General features: G+C 36.0%; 4 protein-coding genes across 4 annotated transcripts; 2 read left to right on the forward strand and 2 right to left on the reverse strand.

Moving 5' to 3' along the window:
* Position 1: 1 nt before the first annotated feature.
* LOC142982284 (abasic site processing protein HMCES) lies at positions 2-2069 on the reverse strand. The gene is made up of 5 exons (XM_076128708.1): positions 1807-2069; positions 1478-1718; positions 1125-1328; positions 610-822; positions 2-281 (listed from the first exon to the last, which is right to left on the reverse strand). Exons 1-5 carry the CDS (start codon positions 1824-1826, stop codon positions 30-32), a joined length of 930 nt encoding a protein of 309 aa, XP_075984823.1. The 5' UTR covers positions 1827-2069; the 3' UTR covers positions 2-29.
* A 401-nt stretch (positions 2070-2470) lies between these two features.
* Positions 2471-6641, forward strand: LOC142982254 (uncharacterized). Its single transcript, XM_076128674.1, has 4 exons — positions 2471-2899; positions 3319-3707; positions 5025-5115; positions 5766-6641. Exons 1-4 carry the CDS (start codon positions 2651-2653, stop codon positions 6102-6104), a joined length of 1068 nt encoding a protein of 355 aa, XP_075984789.1. The 5' UTR covers positions 2471-2650; the 3' UTR covers positions 6105-6641.
* Positions 6642-7059: 418 nt separating this feature from the next.
* On the reverse strand, positions 7060-13785 carry Saf-B (Scaffold attachment factor B). Its single transcript, XM_076128297.1, has 18 exons — positions 13535-13785; positions 13021-13446; positions 12598-12628; positions 11612-11747; positions 11027-11061; positions 10785-10930; positions 10519-10636; positions 10315-10445; positions 10103-10225; positions 9938-10015; positions 9692-9852; positions 9420-9533; positions 9149-9272; positions 8701-8830; positions 8506-8593; positions 8274-8389; positions 7956-8121; positions 7060-7647 (listed from the first exon to the last, which is right to left on the reverse strand). Exons 1-17 carry the CDS (start codon positions 13652-13654, stop codon positions 7958-7960), a joined length of 2241 nt encoding a protein of 746 aa, XP_075984412.1. The 5' UTR covers positions 13655-13785; the 3' UTR covers positions 7060-7647; positions 7956-7957.
* Positions 13786-14113: 328 nt separating this feature from the next.
* Positions 14114-15375, forward strand: LOC142982090 (vacuolar ATPase assembly protein VMA22-like). The gene is made up of 2 exons (XM_076128421.1): positions 14114-14379; positions 14504-15375. The coding sequence occupies exons 1-2, from the start codon at positions 14361-14363 to the stop codon at positions 14968-14970; spliced, it is 486 nt and encodes a 161-aa protein (XP_075984536.1). The 5' UTR covers positions 14114-14360; the 3' UTR covers positions 14971-15375.
* The last annotated feature ends 470 nt before the right edge of the window (positions 15376-15845 follow it).

Below are 15845 nucleotides of genomic sequence, written 5' to 3' on the forward strand. Positions count from 1 at the left end.
GTTTTTTCGTCAACATAAAATATCTAGTTTTATTTCTTAGCTCTCTTATTTTGTGTATCACTCTCATCTGAAGACTTTCGCTTTTCTGCTTTTACAAACCAAGAATTTAATGTTTTTTGAGTAGCTTTGCTCTTTGGTTCCGGAACTCTTTTGTTGCAATCCACAGATTTATTTCTTGAATTATTTACAGCAGTGGAAACTGGATGCCAAGATAATAGTTTCACTGGTTTGAGATATGACAATGCTAAATCTGGCTGAACATTGTCTATATCAAGCCAAGCCTGGAAAAAGTCAGTTGAATAAACAACAAAGAATTATTTTACAAGATCAAGTTACAGTTCTTGAAACTTACAAGTTGCATATGTTAGCACATATTATTAGATCCCTTCCCACAAGGAATACACATCATGATAACAGAAATTTGAAACCAAGTACACCTGCACAAATCTTCAGTCAATGTATTTTGTAATTTTTTAATAGAATAGTAACATAAAGAGATGTCTTAACTTAAAACATTCTTTTAAGCCATCATCAATGTACATAATATCATTCTATACAGGCATCACAGCAGAAATACATATTCTAACCACCCCATTTCTAAATACTTACTTCAATTTGTTCCTCATTATTCAATATAGCTGGCATTCTATGATGCAGCCAGTCCAGTGTGTTATTAGATTCCATAGTTATGACAGAGTATGAGTATATGATTGTGTCTTCATTCTGCCAAACATTGTATAGTCCTGCCATGTAAAGTAGACGGATCCCTTTCCAACCATCTTCTTCATCAAAACTATTATTCCATGTGTCTGGTTCATCCATCTGCAATTTTGAGTTTAAGGGGGAAGAATAAGAAAAACTGCCTGCTATATGGGTTGAATGCCCAAAAAAAGAATTAGAGATTATGTTATAGATACATACATAATAAGGTAAATTAAATGTGAAGAGCAAGAAAAATGAAAGGATTTGATGAGAAATCTATAGAATAAAAAAATACTACCCTTACCTATCTATAAAGTTGAACAGATTTAATAAAGTTTAGAAGGGTAAGAGATAAAGGTGCATTAGGACAAAGAAATCCACAAACAGTCATATACAAAAGCCAGTTTATTTAATTTTGTTACCTTAATTTTATCTTCTTGTGGTGCATAAATATAATAAGGCTGTTTAGTTTTAGATAATTTGTTAGTTGTTTGCCATTCATAGAAGCCCTCAGCAACAATTACACATCTACCTCCATCATTTAATATTGGGCTGTAAAGTTTTGAGCTCCTAATGTTTTCTAATCTACAGTTGTTTGTACTTAGATTGTGTGTTTTGTAATCTCCCTAGAAATTTTAAACACATTTTCAAAGACATGCAAGGATAATTTGTTTCAATAAATATAAATCACACTAACAGCTGTAGCCAGTGTAACTGTAAATTATTTGTTGATTCAAAAAGCTATATTTATAAAAATAAAACAACTTTCACAAACCTTGTGCCAAGGAGGTATTATTCCCCACATCATAGGTTTAAGTACTCTGCTACTTTCTGCAACATTTTTAAACCTGCTGGATGACACTATGATAGGAGTTATATCAGTTGGAACAATATTGTAGGAGGGTGTGTACTCTTTTCCCGCATTATGCTCTGGCAGCCACTGGGGCTGCGTGTACAAATCCGTATTTCTCGGTTTATAACTGCAAGCGCATTGTACTTGTTCTCTTTTCAGAGATCTAAAAAGGAACAAATGTTTGTAACTATTTGCATCACTGCTATCAGACGGCTTTGTTTCGTAAATGGAGATATTGTGTCTTTACTTACAGTCCCGTACGGCCACACATCACAGGGTTCAATATTTTATGCAATTTGTTTTATGCGTAGCTCTAAATCAATCAAATAAAATATTTGTTTTGATACCAACCCACTTTCGCGGCAAATATTTATTTATTTAGATTTCTCCTGACGTTTGTTTGTCAATTATTGTCTGACATGTCATATTTGACGGTTGACTTTGGTTTGTTGATCAATCAAGCAAGGTTAAAAAAATAATTAACGGCATTTTGTGTAGACGTGGGAATTAAAATAACTAGATGGATAGTAAAATTATAAAATAATATAGACCATCTAATCCAACGGAGCAAAGAAATTGAAAGAACCATAGACGGACTCGTCCATGATTTTGTTATTTTTTTTTGTTTTTCGCACACACAGACAAACATTAACACACTTAGATATAATTAGAATAAGAAATGCAAAAGATTGTATATCGTATAATAATAAAACTGATCTCACTTAATTTTAAAATGTTATTTTAATTGTAATGGTCTAGGAGTGAGAGAGCCTGGAGAACTGTAACACAGGGCTACCCTAGTACAGGCTCCAAGTCTCTCAAAGGTTTATTTTCTGTTGTATATATTCATTGTAATTGTATTGTATTTATTATCTGTACAAAAAAAAGTAATTGACAACCAATGACAATTTTGACACATAATATGTCAAAGCTGTTCCGCAAGCATCAGGCCATCGTAAATGGTTAAAAAAATAAGAGAAAATAAATTCCATAACAAATTCACAGTTCATTCTAAGTGAATTAGATAAATCCATTGATAATGGGTATACTTTAGTGAAATTATTATCTCATAATAGTTAACATCAATAGGAAATCATGTGGAAATATGTCACGCGACGGATCAGGGATACTTTCGAACGAAGTGCGAACCATTTTGATAGACGCAGTACCACCGTAGTAAATAGTACTACAAATAATTTTGGAGATGAGAAAAATAAGCAACCCTGTTGCAACTGGTTCTCTTCTAGAAAATGCTGGAATTCTTCACAGAATGATAATGACACTAACAGCAAGAAATGGAGTTTCGAACATCTCAACAAGACTTGGATGGGTGCCATTACATGGGTATGTTTCTATTTGGAAGGTAGCATGTTCATTTTTAACATAAGGATAATGCTCAACAATAATCCAGATTTCCTATTTTATTAATGAGAAAGGATTTCTATTATTTGCCTATATGGCATATAGACTATGTTTATGTATACAATGTTATCTATACTGTCTGTAGTATAATTTATGCACTCTGATATTACTATTTGAAGATAGATATGACGTAAATCACCAAATGTCATGAGTAGAAGGTATGATTATAATCACTTGATGTATTGGAGTGATACATCTTAACATAAACATGAGATTTGATATAATTTGATAACACTTATCATTACTAAAAATATATAAAATATGATTACATTAACAATCTATTATGAAGTAGTTTATAAATTCATATAGTGATTTGTAAATAATTTATTTTTTAATTTTAGAGTGGAGCCCTTGTTCTCGGATGGTACACCAGTCAACTGATTCATTTAAAATTGAAATACCACTTAAGGGTAAACCATAAAAGCTGCCTTACAGTCAATGATTTATGTTCATACATACAACCATACATAAATAGAGGCAACAAGAACATATTCCTTGTAAACACAGCTCCTCAAATAGAAAGAGCTGTTGCAGACTTCAATCTCCCAGTCCGTTGGGTCTCCAATGACCGTAATGGCAATAACAATGAGAAGTCTACAAATTCTGGGAGTAGTTCAAGTCAAGAAAACTCTGATGATGATTTAGGAGAAGTGCTGAACTCCATTGAGAATAAACTGGGGCTTGCTGCTATTGAAAATGGCCAGTATCAGGATGGACTTAGTCTACTAAGGTAATTAGTTGCTGTTGATTATAATAAAGTAATATTATTATAATAGACTAATAGTTGTTAAAATGTAGTAGTGAACAGCTTTTAATTATAGTTGAGTGTATTGTTGCACATTGTCCCATGTGATAAGGGATGCCTGTGCCCAAGACTATTAACAAATTCCCTGATAGGGAGAAGTGCTTTTGGCTTTTTCTAATTGAAATCAAAATATGATGTCTTACTAGGAGCCTAGAGTTTTTTAACACCATAGCAATAACCTTGGTCCCTGTTCCATTGATAACTTTAAACAATAGTTTATTTAGTTGGGAAACATGTTTTAATGATTTGCCTAAAAACCTTATGATATTCCATTGTACACATTTGCTATGTGGGATTTGCTGTTGCATATAATTATCCTTCACTGTAATTTGAAGTAGTATTTACAATAATAACATGGAAAAACCATATTTAGGTGTTCACAGAATAATGCATTTCGTAATTTTCCTGTTTTACTTAATAACAAATAATATACTGAATCACAGTTTATTGAGGCAAATTATAATTTTAATGTGGTCAATGTGGTGAGGAAATTTGCTATAGTGAAGTAAATATATTTTTAGAATCATTAATAACCTATAAGTGTATGCTAATGGGATTTCATTGTTTCATGAATATTTTATCTAATCACATAAAAGGATGTCTATGTAAACATACTACAGATTATAAATGATGAAGTCATGTTTCTGTTATAAATCTCAATTGACATGAGATGATAACATGGAAGTCAAGTCCGTTCATGGAAGTATATATGGTTTAGGATATTGTCATAGTGGGATTAATCAAACACATGACCCCTACAATAGGTCATATAGATTAAACAGGACATTTTTATTACACATTTGGGCCAGTTTCCTTGCATATGGATTAGTGTTGCATAACTTATCTGATAAATTGACATCAACGAATGCAAAAACAACTTTGATGTGATAAGCTAACTTATTAGGAAATTGTGAAACTATTATGGGCTTAGTAAATAATTATGATCTTTTCAATTCTAATAGGATTCCACTTAAATTACATGTTGAAATTCGTGGGATTATATAAACTAAAGAATTAACTTTTTCTGCCTATCAGAAAATGTGAAATTTTGTGAGCATGGATGGATATGTATTTTCGTTTGTTAATCTTTCACAAAAATAGTACTGGTTGGAATTTAATAACATACTTACTAATAGCTTATAGAAGCAATGAATACATGTAAATGCATGCTAAATATAAATATTTACGTATATTAACTACACAAATAGAAAAGAAAACTAACAATTATAATATAATTTACAGGTCTGCAGCAAGTCGCAATCACGCACCGGCCATGTATAATTTAGGCCTTTGTTACGAGAATGGCCTAGGAGTCACTATCAATGAAAAAATGGTAAGTCATATTAAATTTAATAGAATAAGCACTAATGTTCACAAAGTATTGTTTGACATCTTACTTTTTAACCTGTGTTTTGACGACAGTCAGGAAAAGTAAATACAAAACAATTAGTAAATTACATGCTATCACTTGCAGCTGTTATTGTGTAATATTTATTTTTAAGTGGCTCTGTATGATTATTTATAGGCTCAGAACAAATTCTCACGATACAGTAATATAATGTGTATTATGACCCGTGTGGCGATCGAAGCAGCACGTGTTGTGGGGTTAACTATTGCACCATACATGCACGAGCTTTCGCAGTACACTTAGGGTTTGAAATATTTACGGAATATGGATTTATATAGTACGTTTAAAAATATATAATTAAATTAAACATACTATCCAACAATCGTATCAAGCCCCTACTTGTTATTTCGCATTGATAAGTTTGTACTTACAGTCTTAACATTAATATAAATAAACAAAAAACCGGCCAAGTACGAGTCGGATTCGCGCACGAAGGATTCCGTACCATTCATACTTGTGTATACTTGTGTATGAATGTTACGGAATCCTTCGTGCGTGAATCCGACTCGTACTTGGCCGGTTTTTTGTTTATTTATATTTATGTTAAGACTTTAAATTTATGATTTATTTTCCAGGCCATGGAATTATACAAGTCAGCTGCTGCTTTAAAGCACCCTGGAGCATTATACAACCTGGGTGTATTCTACGGTCAGGGGCGAGGCGGGCTTGCTTGTGACCAGGAAACAGCCACCCGTTTGCTGAGACTCGCCGCAGTGCAAGGCCAACAGGATGCCATTGACGCTCTCAAGTCACTCGACGTCGCTGTCTCAGAGTCCCATAGTGATGATCTGAATTGCTGGAGCTACCCACACTCACCGTTCTTACAGAATGACAACATTATCCCGACGCACACAAGATTGTTTGTAGAAAACTTAAACTACTTACAGGCACAAGGGCGTGAAGCTACCTTTTAGTGATACCATTTTATTTTAGAGGCGGTGATGGTGCATACTCAATGCAAATGTTACTTACCTATAAGTTTAAATGCTTTTCATTCTATCCAGCTTTGTGATCGAATAGGATAGGAGAATTAGAAAACATAAGTTTTAATTTAAGTGTGAAATAAAGCCACGCAAAGCGTGTGAATCACTTGCAATATAATTACGAGTGATTAAGCCAATATTTAGTCAAACCCTCATCTGCGAGAGCAGTATTTTGGTACAAGGCACTAACATTTAGTGGTTTTTCTTTGTGAAAAAATATGTTCCTTAGTGTTTTATTATAAAACAAACCAATTCAACATAGTTTACAACTGCTCGACTAAGTCAATATGTTTGTAGGTCTAGAATAAGACCATCCTAGACTACCGAGTTGTTTTATACATTTTGTTTTTATATCGTATATTTTTTCGTAAGAATTTTTTTAATTTTAAGATAAAGTGAAAACTAAAAATTCAACTTGATCAAAGAGATGCATGTGTACTGTCGTGACAAAATATACCCTAAAATTAATGTTGGTTTTTTATTTCACAACTCTCTTATTTGAGCTGATGTAAATTGAAATAAACAGGTTACTAAGCCGTTTGTCGAGTGATAGACCTAATCAAATAGAAACAGAATCTGATCTTAGGCATTATTTGTTTATTTAGCCAATTTTTAAGAATAGAGCAATGGAAAAAAATATTCTTAATATGAAAATGGTATATAATATATACATTTACGTGTGGTACAAGCGCCACTTACGTACATGTAGATACGTGCTTTTCACTTCTGAAGTGTTTAATATAAATGCGTTTCATCTTGAGATAATCTTTCTCCTCGAAATGCAAAGTCGTGGCAGCAACGTGTCCTGAGATTACTTATAATGAAGTGGAGTCTTTGTCATAGCTGTTGCATAAGAATTACAAATAAAACATCTGTCTATGTTGGAAATTATTTATTACGTTACTTCTTAATAATATTGTATAATATAGCTATAATAATAAGTACGACCCTATCATATCCAGTGTAACTTTGTACAAAACATTAGGATTGTATTACTGTACATTTTACTATCATAATTTGGTCAAGTACACGATAAAATAACTAACCTCCTTATAACATAACCGTTTCGTACACGTTTTCATTCCTGAGATTGTGCCATGATATTTACAGAAATGTATTTTATTTAGAAATTGAAATGAAAGAATAAAACGTAAATAGACATTTAGGATTACTCGTCAATGGTCTAATATATTATTTTTAATAATATCATCACACTAAAAGTAATGAAAAAATATGGCTTAAACTTCTTAATATTCCACTTATCTTAAATACTTGGACAATTTTATTTAAAAGACGCATTAAAACATTTACAAGACCATTTTATAAAAAAATAACACACCACACATATGAGATAGATACTATCCCGATAACTATCAAGAATCTTTACAACGTTCTAAAATAATAACATTCGCCACTCGAGCATACGAAACAAACGCTTTATCAACTAACAGTTATTACACCACCACTATGTTACCTGAAACAAATGCAACAAGAATTAACAATAGGTTTGTAGCTTATTTCTTCGAAGCAGTGGTAGATTAAAATATAATGACAATATTTAGTTGTAAGTTTATGAGTAAAACTTAACAAATTATCTTTAGCAAAAATATGATTAAAGATAGGTTGCTATAGGCTTTTTTCTCGTTTCAACTTTGAAATGTTTTACGTAGGAAAGTTGCAACGCATACGACCGCTTACAAGACGCTCTTCAAAATCACTTTAACAAGGCATAGAGAAAAGATTAGCAAGAGAACGAGCGCGGTGCTCCGATAAGCTACTTACAGCTAGTACTTGCGCGGGTAGTCGCGGGGCGGCGGCGCGTAGCGGTCGGGGTAGGGCGCGCCGGGCGGCGGCGGCTGGTACTGCGGCGCGTAGCGCTGCTCGTAGCTGTAGCGCGCCTCGCCGCCCGACGACCACGTCTCGTTGCCGCCCCCGCTGTTGTTGCTCCCTGCGTTGAACATTAAATTAATACCTTTGAACACTTCTTACAGCCATATTATTCAATAAAACTGAGCAGGTAAAGTAACGAATACTTGAGCTTGATTACTGTTGTTGTACCGTTGTTTTATGATTTAAAAAAGGTACTGAACCTAGGTTTACCTTTAGACGGCGCAGCGGCATCAGGGTATCGGCTGGACGCGTTCCAGCTGCGAGGCTCGGGCTTGCCGGGCGGAGACGGCCGGTAGGAGCGATTATCGCGAGACTCATATGAACGACTGAAATAAATAAACGTTAGTTTCGTTATATGCATTGACTTAACTCTCAGATTTTTTTTTTTCATTTTTTGTAAACATGATCAGCAATCACAGTGTGAAAAGTAAAATTATGTTACCTGGGCTCTTTTGGCCTGGTGCCCGGCGGCATGGGTTGCCGTGAGTCTTCACTTGCACCGCCATTGCTTGAATACTTCATGTTTCCAGCTACAAAGACAAGTTATAATCAATAATCACTAATTGGCGAACAAACTATATTGGAATCATCGAAACAAGAGTATACTAGCATGTGTGTACATAAGGTGAGCACTTACAAGAGACATGTCTAGGGTAGTCCCGTTTGTAGTCACGGTCGCGGTCACGCTTGTCCGCGCCGCGGTCGTAGCTGGCTGTCATCTCGAACCGCGGCGGTGGCGGCGCCTCGAACTGACCGCGGTTAGACGACTGCAAACAATTTACAATGATGTTTAAAGAGAGAGAAGATAAAGTTTAAAGAGTCTATTCAAATTGAACAAAATATTAAAAAGAAATAGTCATTTTTTGTTTAGATTATGAAGATTTGTTTAAACGTAGTATAAAAAATTCTAGACATTCTCATTCGCTCGGAACAGTATCAACAAAATAGGCGAAAACTATTTTTTCCTATATGAATTTCTAGATGCATGCAAATAATGGAAACTTGGTTCAACATATTGCCCTTTTTTCCTCAAAAGTACTTTATATCAATATCTCAACTCAACAAGTTAATAAAAATTTAGTTACCATAGGTGGCGGAGGTGGACGTTTATGCCGTTGATCCCGTTCGTACGCAGGTTCGGGCGGCGGACTTCCTGCCTTACGATACGTGCTGCCTTCATAACCACGCTTACGACGTTCCTCCTCCAATCTGTCATTTTAATGCATATCATAATTTTGTAGGCAGTTTATTAAAAAAATGTGTTTATGGAGACATATTATGGTATAAAAATAGCTATAACCTGGTAATTTAATAAACATATTTTTATAAGCGTATTTATAACGTCAAATGGCTCACCGTAATTGAGCGCGTTTCAGTTCCAGTCTTTCAAGCTCCAATTTTTCTCTCTCCAGCCGGTGACGCTCTCGTTCTAAGCGTAGAAGCTCGTTCTTTTCACGCTCGATCTTCTCCCTGATAACAGTAATTTTGATAGATACCGTTCTTTGATTTTAAATCGGGTCGATAAGGGAACGCGTTCAACGTACAGGTTAGACCCGTCTAGGTTCGAGAAGAAGTCTAGTACAGCATGGTGTCGTCTTTATTACGCAGGGAAGTGGACGATAGCTCACCTCTCAGCGCGCAGTTTCTCCCGCTCGAGCGCCAGGCGGTGCTTCTCCTGTCGCTGGCGCCGCTCGCGCTCCCGCAGCGCATCTTCAGCGGCGCGGCGCCGGCGCTCGTCCTCGCGCGCCGCGCGGGAGCGCTCGCGGGCACGCGCCACGTCGCGCTCCTTCTGTGGAACATTGTATACTAGCGTCAGCACGAACCCGCCATCATGTGAAGTAGCACGCTAAACTTTAAGGCATCGTCATGCTCACCCAAATTTTGGAAAACGACAGCACCTCCCGAGGCGATCTCCTGCGCTCGCGACTCCTAGTGCTGCGCCTCGGCCGGTCCTGGAACGATTCGTTTAAATCGATTAACCTTTGGACTTAAGCAAAAAATATTTAAAACGCTCTGTAAGTATACTGTCAAAACCTAACCTTATCGGAACGATGCGACTTTTCCCGTGTCCGTGAAGTGGATCTATTACTCTCCGCGCCTGATACCTCACCGTCTTTTTTCACTTTAATTTCACCGGACTTTTCACCGCCTTCCTTGCCCTCCTGTTGAAATCATATAGACAAATATAACGTTAATTTCAAGTCGGATTTAAAATACATTATTCACATACATAACTATCAGTTTCCCTCACCTCACCCTCCTTGGGTTCTTCCTTGCGTTCTTTACTAGATCGTCGCTCAGACCGTGCCGATGGTTGGCGACGAGAAGCCGACTCCGATTCCGACTTCGCCTTCTCCACAGATATCATACGTCCATGCAGTTCTAAAACAAATTATACATTGAACATAACTCTAATAAATTATTTAGTTGAATAATTGTCTTGTTATTAAGTTACCTGTCCTATGTAAATTTTTAATACAATTTTCAGCATCTTGAGCACTGGCCATAGTTACATAGCCGTAGCAGCGAGATCCAGGAGTTCTTGCGTTTGTCACTACCTTGGCTCCAATTACCTGTACAAATTCATTGTAAAGTTACGACTTAGACCAGCCCTTTTACTAACTGCTGGTTTTATTTGAGGACCAACATATCACAAAACCATAGACATAGGTCTAACAGACCATAATTTGATACTTTTACTAAGAAAAATATGAATCTTACCTTTCCATGTTTGCTACACAGTTGCTTCAAGTCCTTGGCGCGTGTGTCACCAGACAGGCCACTGACCCACAGGTTCCTTGCACCCCCTTCCTTACTCTCATCTTTTTTCTCCTTCTTGTCACTGTCACCTTCCTTTTCTTTATCATCTAGGAAAAGGTACAATGACATCAGGTTATAATCTATTCTTTTTATTGATTAAATAAAAGAGTCTAGTGACTTTCTAAACAAGCTTAAACTTTTACCTTTTTGTTCCTTATCAGCCTTTTCAGTATCATTGCTGAAAAAATAAAACATATGTTAAAATAGTACAATCAATTAAAAAATGTGTTTAACGAAATTTAAACAAGAATATGTTACGAACACAAGTTCCATAAATAGTACAAGTTTTGATGACATAATTATAGAAGGATTTTAGAAATGTTGCAGTAGCACTTAATCATCTACAAAGTTTTGCACCAGTACTCCACCGCATTTAACCAGGACTAGGAGGGCAGGAGCACGATGTCGTGAGAGTCGCCTTGCAGACACACGACACGGAGAACAGCAGTACTGAAGCCAGCCGGTGTCCGAAGTACAGCAATCTTCAAGCACATTGTGGTGGAGGGAAGCCGCCGCAAGCGCGAATGCCATCGCAGATCAGGTCACGCGTCGTTCAGAAGCACACGTCGACGCTTAGCGATCCACAAATCCGGAGCGCCGTAACGATGTCCAAAGCCGTTTGGTGCAAAACTTTGTAGTGATAACGAAAGAAACTATCGGATGTCGAAATTATCGGAGTAGATATAGATGCGCGCGGGCGTCGTCGTCGCCGTTCGACGGTCACCAACCTAGTGGCGGGGGCTTCGGAGTTTACTTGATGTTGGTTGTCGGCCGCCTCGTCGTCTCCGTTGGCCGCGGGATCGGCCGGCGCGGACTTGTCGCTCGCCGGCTCGGCCGCGTCGTCGTCCTCCCGCACCGCCTCATCTACGTCAGTCGCATTATCAGCTGAGTGAGCTGAGCCAGCGCAGGTCGCTCGCCGAGACTCGGGAGCGGCCCACCCTGCCTCTTCCGTCTTGCCGCCGTGTGTCGATACATATCACGCGAATTTTCGTGCTTGCATGTTGTTTATACAAAAAATCCTGACCTGAAAACTTGATTCGACATTAGCACCACCATCTGGATATTGGGTAGCATAGCAGCTGTGAGCCACTATGTCCATAGTAAAGCAAACATAACTGTAGGACATTGAGTGTCGGAGTGCAGTGGCGACCGGAAATGCCCTGTGACTTTTGATTTACACATACACTGTAATGGGAGCCACGTCATTGCAAGCTTGTTCAATTGTTCCTCCAAGGTAATGAACAATGTCTGCAGTCCTCTTTCTGTTTAGCTTTATTTTGTTTTACTTGTGTTGCAGTTTTTCTAATGTGGTGCTTGCAGGTCTCAATTGTTCATTTTATCTTCCTGTGTGAATCATTCTCCACTTCTTGTTAACCGCAACAATTTCTCTGTCTTTGTTTTGTCAATCAATGTGTGATAATTAGCATAGATTGATAATATCACATATGAATGTGGCACCAGCCCCCAGAAATATAAGTATTTTGTGCTGCTCTACTAATAACACCAACATTAGTGCAATTCTTTAACTCACCAAATTTTAAAAGTAAAATTAATTAAAGTAGATCACATGACGATTACATTTTCAGCACATATTGAGGTTATCAAATATTTTATCTGTTGAAATGGTATACAAATACTATTTTCACTAGTATTCACATATTATATTGTTCTTGTTGCATCAGAGTGTAAAAAAGAAGAATTGATGTAAACTTACCTTTTTTATTAACTTTTGTATTGTTGTCAGCCTGAAAGAGATAAACAGATGTTAGTATCATGACATATAGCAATTTATATGAATATTAGTAACATTTGCATACTTGGCATAATTCCAGACACAAACTATGAATAATTATAGCAGCCAGAATCGAAATATTTTAATGTACATTATGTTTACTTGAACTTTATATATCTATTTAAAATGTTAGACATATTTTGACAATTAATACAATAAAATACATAAGACAAGATAATTATATTTCAACAATACTATATTGAACTACACATATTAATATAATAACAATGATTGTGTGATAATGTATGTATATTTCTTCTAGTCTACCTCCATCATGAAACCGTTGGACACCTCTGGTTTACCTGATGACAGTTTAACTGTAACACTGAAGAAATAGAAACGTACCTCCTCATTGAGTAGTTCATCATCACCAATATCCAAGTTGATACTGTCCTCTGCGTCAGTATTGTTTTCAATTTTATGGTCATCATCATTCCTAGTATCCTTATCTAAGCATGGTTTTTTAGACTCGGCTGCTTCAGTATCATCCTTCAGTTCCCTCTTTCTATTATTTTTCTCAGTCTCCTCCGACTCCATGTTTACTTCGGATGGAGTTTTCACGCTAAGTTTCTGCTTTTTCTCAGGATGTTCAGTCTCCTCTTCTTCGCCAGCATCGTCCTGAACAATCATGTCTTCCATAGTTGGAGTATCTTCCGATTCTTGTTCTTGTGTGCTTTCCGAGCGTCTTGTTCTTTTAGCAGGTGTTTTAGGTTCTACGGTAGCCAAGTCAAATTTATAAGTTGCTGGATCATGCCCTTCCTCTTCTAAATGCTAAAACATAAGATATAATTTTTTAAGTACACGACAAAACAGTTTTATCACCAAACCCTAATTTGATACACGTCATAAGGACAGGTACCTTAGATAAACGCTGTATGAGCACACCGCGAACGCCGCTTTTATCTAGGTTTCGCTTTTCTAACTCTGCGCGTAAGTCTATAACTCTGAGATCGTTCAGTAAACGCTTTTTGTCCGACATCGCCCGATGTTATTTTAGGAACGTTTCTAATAATAACTGCCTCTAGGTTTATAAATTTTTCTGTAAAAAGCGATTATTCCCACACACACGGATCACGGGAAATATAAGATGGCGTCGATGCAATTTTATGACATTTGTTTGACAAATGAATCATGTACCACAGACAAAGTGAATAAGCTAAAGAATGCCATTCACTAACCGCTAGAGGTGTGACCGTGTGAACACATTGGGTAGGTAGTACAGCACTTAATAGTGTCTAGTGGGTACCTAAGATTGCTTTGAGCTTTGTTACGTGTACTGAAATACTAAATGTTACTGTAAGTAGGTAGTGATTAATTAAATGAAGAAAAGACCACGGTTACTAAAATACGACAGTAGGGTTCGCGATTATTGTCTATGACGGTTAAAGTCGTCTGTCATTATCATGTGATAGAACGTTATTTGTTGCCAGATTAAATGTCAAGAAGTTGAAATCTGTCACAACCTAAACTAGGTACTTTATCGCTAACACTTACGAATTACAAATAAATAGTAGAAAAATAGTTCTGTTCGATTACTTTTGATTAGCTTTTGTAAGTGATAACTATCGTGTGTCTCTAACTTTTTAATGACTTCGGCTGTAAGAAGCTACAAAAATTATTGATAGTGTCTTCATCTCACGACAGATATATTGATCAAAGCTATACAAGCTTTTCAACTAATAACTATGTCTGATCAGAAGCAAGGTGAGTGCATAAACATATTCCGATAGAAATAAGTTGATTCAATGTTTACGGTACAGTAGCTGTCATATTTATAACTTTTAACCAGTTGATATTGTTCTATAATAAAAGTATATTTTTGTTGTAGATTTGCCTTCAGAAGCAGAAGCATGTGAATTACTAGACAAAATCATTCTAAAACAATTGCATTTAATGGAAGAAAAGATGCGATGTGAGTTAAATATTGAATCCAGTATTAAAAATGGTAGTATACATTTAGCTAAATCCCGATACATTATGGGTCAGAGTTCAGTCAGTACTGCAAGACTACCTACTGAGAGCAGCTCTGATTTTTCTGCATCAACTGTGTGTGAAACTACTGAGGAAGATGGAATAAAACAGTTAAAAGTAATTGAGAATGAAGCAGAGAACACTGTAAATCCAATTCGCTGGTTTGGAGTCTTAGTCCCACAGAACATGCACAAAGCACAGAGTATATTCCAAAATGCTATTAACTTTGTTGTTGAGTGTGTTAATGTCCAACTCCAAATTCACACTAATTTAAAAAATATTGCTATGTTAAAGAATTATATTGCCTCTTTCAAGTCATCTTAGTTTTGTGAATAGTTATCTTTATTTACAAACTAAACTTAGTCCATTGTTTCAATGTTGGTGTGGTTTAGGATTCTGTATAGAATTTGGAATATAAGCAATATTATGTTTATAAATTAAATTATATTGCTAATTGCATCTTACACTCCGACAATGGTTTAAAAGTTTTGTTTGTATGTGTAATATTCCATCAGACGTAGTGTTAATTATTTATAAAATAAAACCAATAATTCCTGAATTATCATTTATTTTCATTGGTGAGATGATCACTAGGTGTCATGTCAGTGGCATAATTGTACTGCAATAAGCATTTATTTAATTTAATCACAACAATCTGAAAGGCCTTCTTGAAGGTTGAATCCATAGAGAATTTGTTATTTGTTTAATAAATGGCACTTTCTTTTCACACTGATAGTTTTTTTATTGATAACATTATTATTTTATACAATTTAATTAATTGGTGTCACAAACTTGCAATTTAATTAATAAATACATATTAATTGTTTCAATGTCATAAAAATCATTTTAAGCGCGATTCACACGGAGAGCTGGTGCGTGACGAGCGCGGGTCGGAACGGGAGTACGGCGGGTTTGATTACATGAATTTTCATATGGACGACTCCACACTGCCCGCGCACGACCCGTACACGCTTCCAGTAGCTATTACATAAGCTCTCTGTGTGAATTGCGCTCTATGAACATAATATAAGGAAAAGTACACATTGTTATGACATTGAAAAATAATTTAACATCATGTTATTTCAACCTAATGGGTATAAATCAATTTATGGTCAATATTTACCCAAGTATTTAACTACTTATGTACACAATTTATCCATTAGAAACATAGTAATTGTAATATTGGAATGTTCCTTTGT

This window comes from Anticarsia gemmatalis, chromosome 21 (genome assembly GCF_050436995.1).
Source record: "Anticarsia gemmatalis isolate Benzon Research Colony breed Stoneville strain chromosome 21, ilAntGemm2 primary, whole genome shotgun sequence".
NCBI classification, from domain to species: Eukaryota; Metazoa; Arthropoda; class Insecta; order Lepidoptera; family Erebidae; genus Anticarsia; species Anticarsia gemmatalis.